Raw genomic sequence first — 13,777 nt, 5'->3', positions numbered from 1 at the left:
ATGCAACAAGTGGTGGCGATCACGAGCTGAGTTTCATTTCGCGGAGAATCCTGGTGACTAGTTTCTTCTGGTCCATTGAATTCAAATTTTGGTCATCGGTAGTCTGAAGGCATCGTCCAATTGCAATTGTGGCCTTCACGGCACTTTCTCCTGCTGAGGAGCAATCAACCCAGACTTTCCCATTGCGACCAACAGCGATTTCAAATCCTCCCAGGCTTTCCAGCTTCCTCCCAAGCTCAGCAAGAACCACGAGTCCATCGATGGGGTCGCCATGGTCAGCGGAGGAGGAGCTTGCCCTGATTAAACGAGCAGCAAAGCCGGTAGAGATTTCGAAAACCATACCACCCGTAAGTGGCCCGAGTCCACCTGGTTCAGCCTTACCAGTGGCAGGGTTGACGCAAGTAAGCTCGACTTCGGCACCCGCGCCAACGCCCACGGACAGAACTCGCGCGTAAACTAGATCACCGCCCTTCAGCTGCGGCCTGGTCTTCTTCGTAGCACCCTCAAAGGAAAGCTGACCAAGCAAGGCTTGTGCTGTGTGAGGAGTCACGATACAATGGAAGTAATCAATGCTAGAGTGGTGGACCTGTGCGATGACGAGATCATTTGTCGTAGGAATGTATCGGCGATTGGAGAAAGTTTGGAGAGAGACAATGTTTCGCTTAGTATCAGTTGCCAAAATGCCAGCTTGCGTCGCTGTAAGCACATGATTCGAATTCGTTGCCTTAGATGATGGTTGTGACAGAAGACGAACGCCCGATCCTAATTTGAGAGGGTTGTTGGAATTGGTGGATGGGACATGGCTGGCAGGTACTTCGTCACCAGGTAGCAGTATGAGGGGTGTAGACATAGCTTGAATAGACGTATGAGGACCAGCTCAATTATCTTCGAGTGCGGTCAATTGAGTATTAAGAGGATCGAAATATTAGGCGTACAGAGAAAGACGACTGAGAATTGGCAATATTCTGAAGGTCGAAAGAAAACGTCGGCCATTATCGCTATCGGCACGTGACCTGCCTCGCCTTTCAAGTTGGACAGAAAAGCCGTTGTGGCGGTCATTCCAATTATTGCATAGTCACTATAGCGAGAATCATATCTAGGGAATGGGCTAGAGTAGTCAAATTGGAAATTGCTGCTCGTTTGACTTCCGAGAATCCAGCCGACTGTATCGACACTACATACAATGCTAATTTGATTGTTATATGTGGCTCACACCTAAGGGCAACCTTAAAAGAGGGATGTTATGATTGGTCGTCAGATACCGCCACACTCGTATCGATAAGCACTAGCCACTCTCCGCCGATTGGGAAAATCTTCAAATTTTTCGATTTGGTTTCCCCCGCTATTAAGTCAACTTCCCCCCATTCGTCGGCCACTCCCCCCGACTCGTTTCTTTCGCACATCCTCTTGTGGAGGCTCTTTCATTATCTCCAATTCTTGAACTTTTTTTTCACAGTCCGACAATATGGGTGACGCAGCCAACGGTGCCGCCGAGCGTTTCGCTATCGGTATCTCCTTTGGTAACTCTTGCAGTTCAATTGCTCGTATCTCACCTGTATGTCACATCCCTTCCTTTTGACACAAAGACATTGGCTAACGTCCGTACTTCCAATAGGACGGCAAGGCTGAGGTTATCGCCAACGAGGAGGGTGGTATGTTATCATTCTCCCTCTAGCCTCTATCACTCGTCGGATCACTTAAAACTGACTCTGTTAGACCGTCAAATCCCTACCGTTCTTTCCTACATCGAGGGCGAGGAGTACCACGGTACCCAGGCCAAGTCTCAACTTATTCGCAACTCCGGCAACACTGTCGCATATTTCCGGGACTACCTGGGCAAGGACTTCAAGTCCATCGACCCTACCCCGTGCCATGCCTCCGCTCACCCCCAGCAGAGCGACTCTACTGTTGCTTTCTCTATCCGCGACAGCCCCAGCGAGACCCCCAACTCTGTGACCGTCTCTGAGATCACCACTCGTCACCTTCGTCGTCTCAAGCAGTCCGCTACTGACTTCCTCGGTAAGGAGGTCAACGCTGCCGTCATCACCGTCCCCACCAACTTCTCTGATGCCCAGCGTGAGGCTCTCGTTGCTGCTGCCAAGGACGCTGGTATTGATGTCCTGCAACTCATCTCCGAGCCCGTTGCCGCTGTCATGGCTTACGATGCCCGCCCCCGAGGCCACTGTCACTGACAAGCTGACCGTTGTGGCTGACCTTGGTGGTACCCGCTCTGATGTGGCCGTCGTTGCCTGCCGTGGTGGTATCTATACTATCCTGGCTACTGCCCATGACTACGAGCTGGGTGGTGCTACCCTGGACCAGGTCATCATTGACCACTTTGCTAAGGAGTTCCAGAAAAAGCACCAGGTCGACCCCCGCCAGGACGTCCGCGGTCTGGCTAAGCTGAAGCTGGAGGGTGAGGCCACTCGCAAAGCTCTCAGCCTGAGCACCAACGCTCAGCTGAGCATTGAGTCTTTGACTAACGGTATTGACTTTGGCTCCACCGTTAACCGTACCCGCTTCGAGCTTCTCTCCGGCAAGGTGTTCTCCCAATTCACCGGCCTCATTGAGCAGGCTGTCAAGAAGGCCAACCTCGATGTTTTGGACATTGACGAGGTATGTTGAATTTCCAATTCATTTTGGGAAGCTAGATGCTAATATTTCTCTGCCAGGTCATCTTCTCCGGCGGTACTTCCCACACCCCTAAGATCGCCCAACTGGCCCGTAACATCTTCCCCGAGAAGACCGCCATCCTGGCCCCCTCTACCCTCACCTCGGCTATCAACCCCTCTGAGCTGTCTGCCCGCGGTGCCGCTTTCCAAGCCTCCCTGGTCCAAGAGTTCGACCACGAGGACATTGAGCAGTCCATTCACCCCATGGTCACTGTTACTCCCCACCTGAGCAAGGCTATTGGTGTTGAGTTCACTTCCACCACTGAGACCACTTTCCAGCCCCTGCTTAACGCTGAGACTGCTCTTCCCGCTCGCCGCATCGCTCACTACTCTGCCCCCAAGGAGGGTGGTGATGTCTTGGTCCGCGTCTGCGAGGGTGCCCGTAACATCAAGGTCACCAAGCCCGAGCCCAAGCCTAAGGAGGAGAAGCCCGCTGACGACGAGGACTCCGATTTCTCCGATGAGGATGACGAGGAAGAGGAGATCCGTGAGATCGTCTGGAAGACTGAGCAGCCTGTTGCTGAGCTTGCTGTCAAGGGTGTCAAGGCCGGCAGCAAGGTTGAGGTTATGGTCCACGTCAACGCTGACCTGGGTCTGCAGATCGCCGTGCGCGAGGTCGGTGGTTCTTCTGCCGTCCGTGGCGCCATCAACGGCTCTGCTTAAACGAATCTGATTTCTATTAAAAAAATCCAACCCCTTTATGGTGTGATGACGCATGCATGACTGATAGAGGCTGTGCTTTTGTTTCTCCTTATTCTCTTTTGTTTAACCCTCATTATCTTTTTGGAGTTTCTTCGAGTTATTCAAATCTATATAGACTCACACCTGAAAGTAACCAATGAAGATATTTTCCATACGTTCAAGTGGATGAACCATGGTCGACCGCTCCCGATTTCCAGCCTCCGTAATCCCAGGGACTCAATTGCGAACACCCTCGGGTTCCTAGATTGTTTCCAACCTTCTCAAATACCCTTACAGATGGGGAACGCCTCCATAGAGCACTTCACCGACTAAATAGACTATATAGTAGGATCTGGGCAATGAAATAGAAATTATATTACAACTAGATTAGGTAGATCGCAGGGACATCGATTTCAAAAAGTCGAATACATTGGACCATGAGTTTGTCAACCATCCATGGATTCACTGACCAAAAGAATCATCAAGCTGATAACGTCATTGCCGCACTGGCATGCGCATCAATTCACCAACATCAATAGATATTACAGTAACGATCGTAGATTTTCGTAACAGCATTAAGGAACGTAAAGGTGGGCGAGGCGAGACTCCAGATAATCGGGAATCACTGAAGGGCATAATCAATAAGACCAAGACAAGCTGAGAGGGATAACCCGACGAATAAGAGCACCCAGCAGGATATCAACGCAGTGGAACAATCGTGTACGAGGCGAAAAGCGGAGACGTTGAATAGATGGAAGGTTGTCAACGTGAGCCTAGCTGTCAGTCCTGTATCCGTCGATTCTTTGCTTTTCTTTTTCGTGATACGGAGAGCCGAGGGAGTTGGGGTGAGATCATATGATCATATCTCCTTTAAGCGTAGGATTCCTTCTTCTGGCTTCGCACACTGTTGGATCGAGCCGAATTGAAGAAACCGCGGCGGCGCTCCTTGCGACCACTGTAACCGTCATCCTTACGGCCGACTGCGCCACCAAGGCAGTACATCAGGCAAGAAAGGAATAGACAGGCACTGGCAGTCCACATAAAAGCGAAAGCCTTGACACCGAGCTTGGAGTTTTGGCCGTTGCTGTTAAAGGCGTGGCGGGCTTGCACGAAGACAGCACTAAAGATAGGGTTAGGTTTCACATGCTAACAACAATTGGGCAATCGGTTAGAAAGCGTGGACATACGTCATGAGACAAGTAGTGATGACCTGGAAGGTCAGGGCGAGCCAGGCCACAAATCCAGAAAGGTAGCTGCCGATACGAGTGCACATAGCTAGCAGACCAGTGAAAAGAGAGACCACGGCGAAGAATAGACCAATAATGATGAAGGGAAACATAAAACGAGTCATCAAGAAGTAGTGGTTTGTTCTAGAATTTGCGAAAAAAAGGAAATATTAGCCAAGACCTTCACAGGTTACTCTGCTTACTTCTTTCAACTCACCCAATGAATTGCGATGGCACATTTTCGGTCGTATCAAAGTTGCGATGGCTTGGAGGGTCCAAGGGGAACGCTGGGTGTGAGCTACCGCAGTCGTTCCTACCTCCATCGGTCACCCCACAGAGATTCCAGAATGTCCACCGTGAAGTAGACGGCGCGCCAGGGATATTACCAGTATCGGCCTGGAGGAAGTAGACTTCGTTAAGCGGGGTGGTGTTGCGCGAGCCCGCGAGTAGTGTAAGAAAGATCAAGAGAATTGAACCGGCCATGAAGAAGAGGCCGAGGAAGCCCAACGCCGCTCCTGTGGTACCATAAGATTAGTTTGCGGGAATCCTTTTTTTTTACATTCAAATTCTGGCTAGAAGCTGATTTCACATACTGCTGAGACCCATTATGATCGATCTCTAGAATGGAGTATGTATATGGGAGAGTTGGTAAAAATTTGTCGGTGTGTGCGATAGTTTTAAGGTTGGCGCCTGGAGGAATTGATTTTCGTGCCCGAAGTACCTATTGGTGAGATAAGGTAGTCGAGGTTGAGATGGAAGAAAGCTGCGGGCTAAAAGAGGTAGAAGAAAAAAGAGGAATATCGAGTGTAGAAAAATTCCAGCAAGGTCTAGTGTTCAAGCAGCCGGCGTATCCGGGGGGGGGATGTACCTTGCACTGGCCTGATATAAGAGCAATCCTTGGAAGCTCCCATAGATCAGAGAGGATCGTGAGGATCATCGACGTCATGCTTGCACTGTATCGGCTAACTGTTTGTGGACTAGCGTACACTCTAACTTAAGACTATTCCCTATAGGGTTTAGCCTACCTTCAGTCCATGACGAGCATTGGCTCCGACCACAGCGCGACCTTCAATCATCGACGTTGCAGCTCCTCTCTGAATGCCCCCGTGGTGCAGCTGCAAGCCCCATCAGTGACGTGGATCAAAACTCTTCTGCCTTGCCCTTACTCGTGCCGAAAAAATCGGTCCACCCCTCGCCGTGTAAGGTTCCCTGCTCGTTCTTTTTCGATTACCGCACCGCTATGGCGACTTGGGCATACCCCCCCACTGCCGCCCGACCGGCTGAACCGAGAGGCTGACTCTGCATTGGTACGTTGAAAAGAAAAAGTGGTTCTCCTTGAACTTGTGGTGATCTGCAATGCTCGGTCCTGGTTGGCCCTAGCAGAATCAAAAGAGAGATCCGCTTCAGGGATGACCGTATCAGTGGAGCTATTGGCCAACTTACTTGATTTTTAGGCTCGAGAGCTTCAATGGCTATTGCAATCGCTACAGGAATCGCTCGCCTCTTTGAAGGAAGGTCTTTCAGAATGTGCGGCCCTTCTCGCACCACAGGAGCCAGGTTCGACCTTAGTTCTCTCTTCAGTACGATCTGAAAGCGTGAAAGGTTTCGTCACGAGGGTGGGGACAAAGCTAGTGAAGGGAGTATGTGATATTAGACCTCCCTTCAATGGTACGACTTCAATATGGATATATACTTATCATATCTTGCTATGGGTTAGGATGTCCAGCTCCGACTTCAATCACTGCCCCCTCCACGCGGCTCCCCTAGCATCCGCCTGACCTTGTCGCAATCGCCCGAGGCTCCCGATCTAGCACTGCAACAGCTCGTGTCGGTCCGAAACCTAGTGAATCAGAGCCTAGATATCATCGATGTGAGCACATACACAGGTGATCCGCACAATGCAGGATTTATCTTCAGCCAGCTGCATCTCTTGCATGAAACCATCAGCGAGGCACGACAGATGCTGAAAGGCGATGGGGACGTGCGAGGCAACTGGTGGGAGACAAGCGTCCCCGACAATGTAAGACTATCCCTTCTATGTTTTCACCCCGCGAATCAACTCTACTCAACTCTGAGAGATCGATTAATTAATGTATTTTGACCCTACAGGTGTTTGACTCTCCCCCTCCGTCTAACCTCTCCTTCCACCTCTCCATCGCAGACTCCGCGCTTATTTTGCTCGTTCGCACACTTGAAAGCAATGCTATCGCACAAGCTCCTACGGCATTTGCCTCGGATATATCCCTGACCGGATTCTCGCTGCGAGACCGATTGTTTGGCAGTAGACACAAAGCACACGATGAAGCGGGCGATGTGTTTAAGTGGAAAGGTGAAGAGGTTCATGTGCGCGAGAAGATCCGAGTCGAGAGTCAAGACCCGAGTCTTATGTCGGTCATGGCCAAGTTGACTGCTTTGGAACATGAGGTGATGCGCTGGGTCAGCGCATTGAAAGTACTCATGGGTAATGATGACACGGAGAGCGAACCCTAAGATTTAATCTATATATCCCCTCAGAATCAATCGAATTAGCAATACAGACTGCGCACTATGGAGAAGAATGATTCAAGTTCACGCGAACAATAGTATTCGCTCTGTTTCAAGTTTTCCCAGTTCTATGGCGGGAAATAATTTGGAAGCGCACCCCATCACAGTGTATTTTTGCCAACCATCCACCCTGGGAAGACCGGAGTATGCGCAATTTTTGGTTACTGTATTTCTGAGATTTTCCTTCACCACACGCGATGACATGGACTCGATGTACCATTGGTATACACAGGACATTCTGAGGTAACTTGAGCATTGCATCTTTGTCTTTACATGAGGGAAAGGCTTCCTCTCGTGTGATGTGGAAGTATGGTACTGCCATCAAGTATCCGCTCTCATATACCAACTAGGAAGACCCCGTGTGTAGCTTTACGTATTGATAAATGACTCATGTGTAAACTATCAGGATACCTACCATGGAAAATGCATTAGACAAATTCAGATGAATGGCAAAAGAGCTGTACAGTACATGCTGTATGTACCGTAGATGACTTCAGTTGTGTAGCCTTACAGGTGATCGACATGATTGGCTGGGTATCATTTACATCATTCTCGCCACCATGTCACAGTAAACAGGATAGGTACCCGCAATTCTACCCTAAGGTACATGGCAGTCTTGGGGTTTTTGAGAATTAAATATAAGCGACTGACTCCAGCTCTAGAGCCCATTTATGTAAATCCCCACAATTGAACAATTATGTCGGAAATCTGCCACCTGGACCAGCTTTTCGAAAGTCACCATCACGAAGACCAAGGCGGGTCTATAAAACAACGTCAGAATTCAGAAAAAGCTCGTCAGAAGGGTACTCATCCAGAGGAGAAGAGGAAGAACCAGGAAACAAATAATCGTAAGAGATGGATCTGGAGTAGTACATATCGCTCGTTTCTTCTGCTATTTATGGGAGTACTTACTTACATGATCTGGTTATTATTGCAGAAGACCCTTCAAGGCGAAAACCGACCGATACAGTGCATTAGGAGGATGATAGCTCAGGAGAAGAAAAAGGCATTGCCTGAGAGAATCAACGGAAAGATATAATTGTCATGCTATATGAAACGACGATTGACGGATACACAATGGCAGCTCTCTATTTCCTGCCTAGGCCTCTCTATTGACTTGGCCGAATGATGAACGATCAAACGGATTGAAGATGATGACATTGTCGAATTAGATGCTGTAAATAATATAGTCAAGCGACTCCTTTTTTTGTGACTTCTGTACTTGAGTAACTTTTATGCACATCCTGAGTTCTTCTACAGTAAGTTCAATCGTCTCCACATGGCTTTGTGAAGTTTAGTGCCTCCGTCCAAGCTTGTAAGAAGTATGTCAAGACCGTGATAAGAAAGACACCTCTAACGATCATAGTTGTTTTAAATCGTCTGTTTGTGGCCTCATCAGTCTCCACAGATCCTCGAGCCAAGTGCCGTATCCATAAGGGGGAAGTTTATGTCTTCTCTCTGGAAAGCAATGTCATTAGAGAAACTCTCGATCTATAGAGTATCCTACTGAGCCTGGCCATCGTCCGCTCGACTACAGGTCGATAGTCTCTCATGACGAGCAATTCCCCTACACTGTCATGGCCAGATATCATGAATGAGAATAGAAGATATTAATGCAGTGAAAACAAAAGCGTCAATGCCGAGCCCCTTCCCACGTACGTCTATGCGCTGTGCTGTAGGGTTATGGAGACGGTAGATCAACGAACGAGAAATGGAAAGAAAAAGAATGTTCTGACTACCACATACAAGTCCAGCGATGACCTGGCAAGCGGATTATTAAACTATCGATCCTCAAATCTATAGTATGTAGGACTAGCAAGCGTTTCCCAGGTATACGTACTCCAGGTTTGCCAATTGAGTTGCCTAATCGGGAGCAAACTCGGCTTCTTCACTGAACTCTCCGAGTTTTGATAGATGCCTTTCCCATGCTTCTCCACAATCATGCTTCATCAAATGCCCCCACGTCGTTAGTTCAAATAATCATCTCGCACCCATGCCCCTCGGGGCAATTTAGCCCGGGCCAAACAGAAAGTGGCCGCCTAAATTACTATTCCAGGGCAGGTTGGATTTCTTTTGATCGGCCTGAAGACCGAATTTAGAACAGACACGAGCATCTTGATGAGGGGAAATCGGAAATGCCGGGTAAATCGCTTCTCATATAAGTCTGCGGTGCTCATTCTGCTTATTCTCCGAATGCCAGAAACGCCGAGAATCTCAAGATGGCGGCTGACCCCTCAGCCTCTGTAGTTCGCACTAAAATAAAGTTGCTAATTGACAATCTCATCAACATCCGTGACGACGCCGGGGAGTTTCTGGTTCCCCTGAGAGATGACCGCAAAATCCAAGCAAAGTGCTGGAATGGCTGGGAATGGACCCACGGTGTAGGCTTATACGGTGTATGGAAATTCTACGAGATCATTGGTGATATTTAATACCTGAAGATTATCGAGGACTGGTTCACCGAGCGCTTTGCAGAAGGCAGTATCGACAAAAACATCAAACACCATGGCGCCGTTTCTGACCCTTGCCTACGTGTACGAGAAGACGGGTAATATGACATATCTTCCCTGGCTGGATGGGTGGGCTGAGTGGGCACTGTATGATCTGCCCCGTACGAAATATGGCGGATTCCAGCATATCACTTATGTCGAAGATAACGAGCAAGAGCTCTGGGATGATACCTTGATGACGACGGTGATTCCTCTGGCTAAAATCGGGAAAGCTGCTCAACCGACCGCAGTATATCGAGGAGGCGAAGCGACAATGTTTGCTTCATATTGAATATTTGTTCGACACGAAGACAGGACTTTTCTTTCATGGCTGGAAGTTTAGCACGGCAGAAAGTGGCCCGGCTGGACACAATTTTGCGAATGCTCTATGGGCTCGTGGAAACAGTTGGTGCACGATTGTTATCCCTGAAATTCTCGAGCTACTCGAGCTTGAGCCGAATGATCCTATCCGGGTTCACCTATGCGATACACTCGAAGCACAGTGCGAGGCATTGTCACAACTCCAATCTTGAATCCGGTGCTTGGCACACGCTCGTTGACCATGCCGATTCATACCTTGAGGCATCTGCTACTGCTGGTTTTGCTTATGGTATTCTGAAGGCGGTACTGAGACGATATATTGATTCACAGTACCGAGTGGTAGGTGAGAAAGCTATTCAATATGTATTGCATAATGTGGATGAGACGGGTGAGCTACAGCAAACGAGCTATGGTACACCGATGGGTCATGATCTGCAATTTTATAAGAACACTCCTCTTACTCCCATGCCGTATGGACAGGCAATGGCGATCATGGCACTTGGGGAGTATCTTTGGACTTATTTTTAGATATTAGATGTGTACAACTACCGAGATACTACTCGTATCTCGGCATCATGATAGAAAATAAGACTTAGTTGTTGGTAGCAAAGACTGCATGTATATGGTAGGCTGTGTGCTTTGTATTTCTTCCAAGTCTCGTATAAAATCAAAATTTTATGGTACATGGTCTTGTACTAGAAATATACTTAACTACTACTATGTAAATATCTGGGTTATACAATCTGGAGACCCTAATTTGAATCTTCATGCTGTACTAGCTTCATCCTAGAAGACAGTTGATCAGTGTAGAGCTGGCAGCCTTCATGATGCCCAAATTCGATCACAAAATCCAGAGGAGCGAAATAACAAATTGAGATACTCGAAATACCTAGTTAATCCAACAATATCTCTGCAATATTTTTACAGTAATCTCTGCCCAGTCTTCAAAGTGGAGTTGATTGACTTGATTTAAAAGGATCCTCCGGTAGTTAGTCCAGCCAATCAGAAGACGCGAGTTTGTGATGGCTTGGCATCAATTTTCTGGAGCTCCGCCAATTTCTTATTTCTTTTCACCCATCTTCTCGATCATATCACATAAGACTGTTAAGATGCTGTCTAGCTATTCAGCGTCTAGATCCGGTCATCCGCGTGCGCAGCAGATGCTGCGCCCGCTGGTCTCGGGTCCGGCTGTCTCGCGACTCTCTCGCGAAAATGCGGTTTGGATCGCGCCGCAGAGACGAAGCTTTGCCCAACGACAAACTTCACGAAGCACACCTAGCTCTCGGCTGCGCCGGGAGAGGCGACAATGTATTACCTTCAGGCGACCGATTATAACGAAGAAACTCTTCTCCTCGGCAGCGGCACCTCATCCTGAACCTACGGAATCTGAACCGACAGAACACAACCCAACCGACCGAATCAACACCCTAATCGAGCGCATCAACGAGAATGAAGATCAGATGGTACAACTGATGGATGAGCTTGACCTGATGGAGGATGCAGGTAACTCAGACGGGCTCGAAGATCCTCTCTCGATAGGCGAGGAAGAATATACTATCGAGTCTTGGGTGCAAATGATCCGTCAGCAGTATGGAAATGCCGTCCCTGATGGCGCTCTGAATGAAGAAGAACTTCAACTGTACACTTCATTGTATGGAGAGCCGACGATTCAAGAAATACGGGACGAGGACCTTGCGAATGATGAGAAAGACCCTGATCGCCTTTTCCGCGAGGATGGACAGGGCGGCTGGGAAGAGATCGAGTATGAACAAAACGAGGAACTCCAAAATGAGGCTCCGGTCGTGTATGATATGGAGGCTGGCCCAGAGCTGAAGGAAACAATCGCCATGCAGCGAACACGAGAAGTGGCCGAGCAATTAGGTGGTGAGGTGATGCTGGAGCAGTTTGTGAACGAGGCAGTCCCGGATTCTGCTCCTCGTTCTCATCCTCTGACTCGCGAAGGAAAGTTTGAGACAGAGCCCGGTACCATCAACTTGCCAAAACGGACCGTAACAGGACCTATCTCCATCATTCTTTCGGAGTTTTCCAACAAACATATTGCAGATACGGCTCATCGTCTTTTTGGAGGACCGGGTTTGCCTCACTCAACTACAACACCTCCGCCGCGTGCGCAGCTACCACAGCTTCCTATTCCTCTCAGCGCATCGCAGCATCACATGGGAGGAATGGAGGCCAATGCTTTTGTTGCAGCATTATACCCCGGTATATACACATCTGTTCTTAGTGTTCTAACGGAAGTCCGCAAGCGCCTGGGAACTGATTGGATTCGTACACTTGTCTCTCAAGATGGGGGTCCAAATGTTCTTGATGCAAGTGGTGGTGGCGCTGGTATTTTGGCCTGGAGGGATATTATCCGTGCAGAATATCAGCTCATGGTCCCTGATCACCCGGAAGAAGCGCCTGTTCCTTACGGTCGATCGACAGTACTCACTGGTTCTGAGGCGCTTCGTCTTCGGGCTAGTGCGATGCTTGATAACACAACCTTCCTCCCTCGATTACCAGACTATGTCCATGTACGCGAGAAGCCTACATTGGATGATTCGCGCGCTGCCCCGAAGCGGAAGCAATATGATATCGTGATTGCGCCTCATTCTCTTCTTGGCTTTGAAGAGGATTACCAACGTAAAGAGTACGTCGAAAACCTCTGGCAACTTCTCAATCCGAATGGGGGTGTCCTCATCCTACTTGAGAAAGGTCGTCAGAAGGGATTTGAATGTATCGCCGGGGCGCGTGAAATGCTACTCAAGCGTCATATTGCAAGCCCTGACTCGACTGAGTACGAGAATTTCCTCGACTCCCCTGAAAATAAGCCCTCAGCTGAAAAAGAAGCTGGGATGATCATCGCACCCTGTACCAACCATTCGACATGCCCCATGCATAACACCTCCGGGCCTACAAAGGGTCGCAAAGACTATTGCCATTTTGAGCAACGATACATAAGACCTCCATTCTTGCAGCGCATCATGGGCGCCAAGGATCGGAACCATGAAGACATCAAATTCAGTTACATTGCTGTGCAAAGAGGTCAGGACTTGAGGCAGCAGCAGAATGTACAACAGGATCCTGAGGCGACGGATGCCGCCTTTGAGGGCTTCGAGCATCTTGATGAAGCCATTGAACCTTTCCACCCGCTTTCTCTCCCACGCGCCGTCTATCCACCTTTGAAACGTCGAGGTCATGTCATTTTCGACCTTTGCACACCGGCTGGGCAAATCGAGCGCTGGACTGTTCCCCGTTCATTTAGTCGTCAAGCGTATCGCGATGCGCGCAAATCGAAATGGGGCGATCTATGGGCTTTAGGTGCTAAGACTCGTATCCCCCGCAAATTAAACCTGGGCGAGAAACATGGCGAAGGTAAAAAAGAGCGACTTGCTCGCCGTGCAGCAGATAAGGCTGCGTCCAGAGAGGTCGATGAAGAAGGAGATTTGGAACGTGATGAGGAAGATGATGAATATCTCGATGAGGATGACGACTTCTCAGATATCCCAGATATTCCCAAGCGGAAGAAGGGGCAAAATATTCCGAGTTGGAAGAAGCATAATGATAAAAAGAAGCTTCGGCAGGCATACAAGCGTCGCTCTACAGCAGAAGATGCCTAGTAAGCCTCTTATGGAATCGGATCTATCTGATCAAGATCTGAGAAAAAGCATGTACTATTGAATGGCGTTTGCATCGGATTACAACATCATGGGACTGGGGCATTTTGTAAAATCAACAACAAACATTGCAGGTCATTGGGGATATGGCTTGATATTCTGTACAATTATTAATCATCTCCACACCAGATTACAATTGTGAATATGTTTTCTTCACTACAAATCAA

At 48.7% G+C, this 13,777-nt stretch overlaps 7 protein-coding genes across 7 annotated transcripts; 5 read left to right on the top strand and 2 right to left on the bottom strand.

Moving 5' to 3' along the window:
* Window positions 1-19: 19 nt before the first annotated feature.
* On the bottom strand, window positions 20-850 carry N7469_004488 (exosome non-catalytic core subunit RRP40; the record flags this gene model as incomplete). The annotated part of the gene is made up of 1 exon (XM_056643408.1): window positions 20-850. One exon carries the CDS (start codon window positions 848-850, stop codon window positions 20-22), a length of 831 nt encoding a protein of 276 aa, XP_056502820.1.
* A 615-nt stretch (window positions 851-1,465) lies between these two features.
* On the top strand, window positions 1,466-3,335 carry N7469_004487 (ribosome-associated complex protein SSZ1; the record flags this gene model as incomplete). The annotated part of the gene is made up of 5 exons (XM_056643407.1): window positions 1,466-1,555; window positions 1,616-1,652; window positions 1,717-2,150; window positions 2,179-2,616; window positions 2,673-3,335. 5 exons carry the CDS (start codon window positions 1,466-1,468, stop codon window positions 3,333-3,335), a joined length of 1,662 nt encoding a protein of 553 aa, XP_056502819.1.
* Window positions 3,336-4,223: 888 nt separating this feature from the next.
* N7469_004486 (SUR7/PalI family protein) lies at window positions 4,224-5,185 on the bottom strand (the record flags this gene model as incomplete). The annotated part of the gene is made up of 4 exons (XM_056643406.1): window positions 4,224-4,473; window positions 4,541-4,723; window positions 4,797-5,094; window positions 5,173-5,185. 4 exons carry the CDS (start codon window positions 5,183-5,185, stop codon window positions 4,224-4,226), a joined length of 744 nt encoding a protein of 247 aa, XP_056502818.1.
* Window positions 5,186-5,523: 338 nt separating this feature from the next.
* Window positions 5,524-7,069, top strand: N7469_004485 (uncharacterized protein; the record flags this gene model as incomplete). Its single annotated transcript, XM_056643405.1, has 5 exons — window positions 5,524-5,547; window positions 5,593-5,886; window positions 6,034-6,219; window positions 6,297-6,599; window positions 6,689-7,069. The coding sequence occupies 5 exons, from the start codon at window positions 5,524-5,526 to the stop codon at window positions 7,067-7,069; spliced, it is 1,188 nt and encodes a 395-aa protein (XP_056502817.1).
* A 2,273-nt stretch (window positions 7,070-9,342) lies between these two features.
* On the top strand, window positions 9,343-9,555 carry N7469_004484 (unsaturated rhamnogalacturonan hydrolase; the record flags this gene model as incomplete). The annotated part of the gene is made up of 1 exon (XM_056643404.1): window positions 9,343-9,555. The coding sequence occupies one exon, from the start codon at window positions 9,343-9,345 to the stop codon at window positions 9,553-9,555; it is 213 nt and encodes a 70-aa protein (XP_056502816.1).
* Window positions 9,556-9,628: 73 nt separating this feature from the next.
* Window positions 9,629-10,461, top strand: N7469_004483 (unsaturated rhamnogalacturonan hydrolase; the record flags this gene model as incomplete). Its single annotated transcript, XM_056643403.1, has 2 exons — window positions 9,629-9,862; window positions 9,928-10,461. 2 exons carry the CDS (start codon window positions 9,629-9,631, stop codon window positions 10,459-10,461), a joined length of 768 nt encoding a protein of 255 aa, XP_056502815.1.
* Window positions 10,462-11,093: 632 nt separating this feature from the next.
* Window positions 11,094-13,553, top strand: N7469_004482 (tRNA methyltransferase RSM22; the record flags this gene model as incomplete). Its single annotated transcript, XM_056643402.1, has 1 exon — window positions 11,094-13,553. One exon carries the CDS (start codon window positions 11,094-11,096, stop codon window positions 13,551-13,553), a length of 2,460 nt encoding a protein of 819 aa, XP_056502814.1.
* Window positions 13,554-13,777: the final 224 nt, after the last annotated feature.

Source organism: Penicillium citrinum (genome assembly GCF_028827155.1).
Source record: "Penicillium citrinum strain IBT 23319 chromosome Unknown utg000003l:1.0-4596430.0:1.0-4598250.0, whole genome shotgun sequence".
Taxonomy (NCBI): Eukaryota; Fungi; Ascomycota; class Eurotiomycetes; order Eurotiales; family Aspergillaceae; genus Penicillium; species Penicillium citrinum.
Note: the sequence above shows the minus strand (reverse complement) of the source record. Positions and strands in the feature narration are given on the sequence as shown.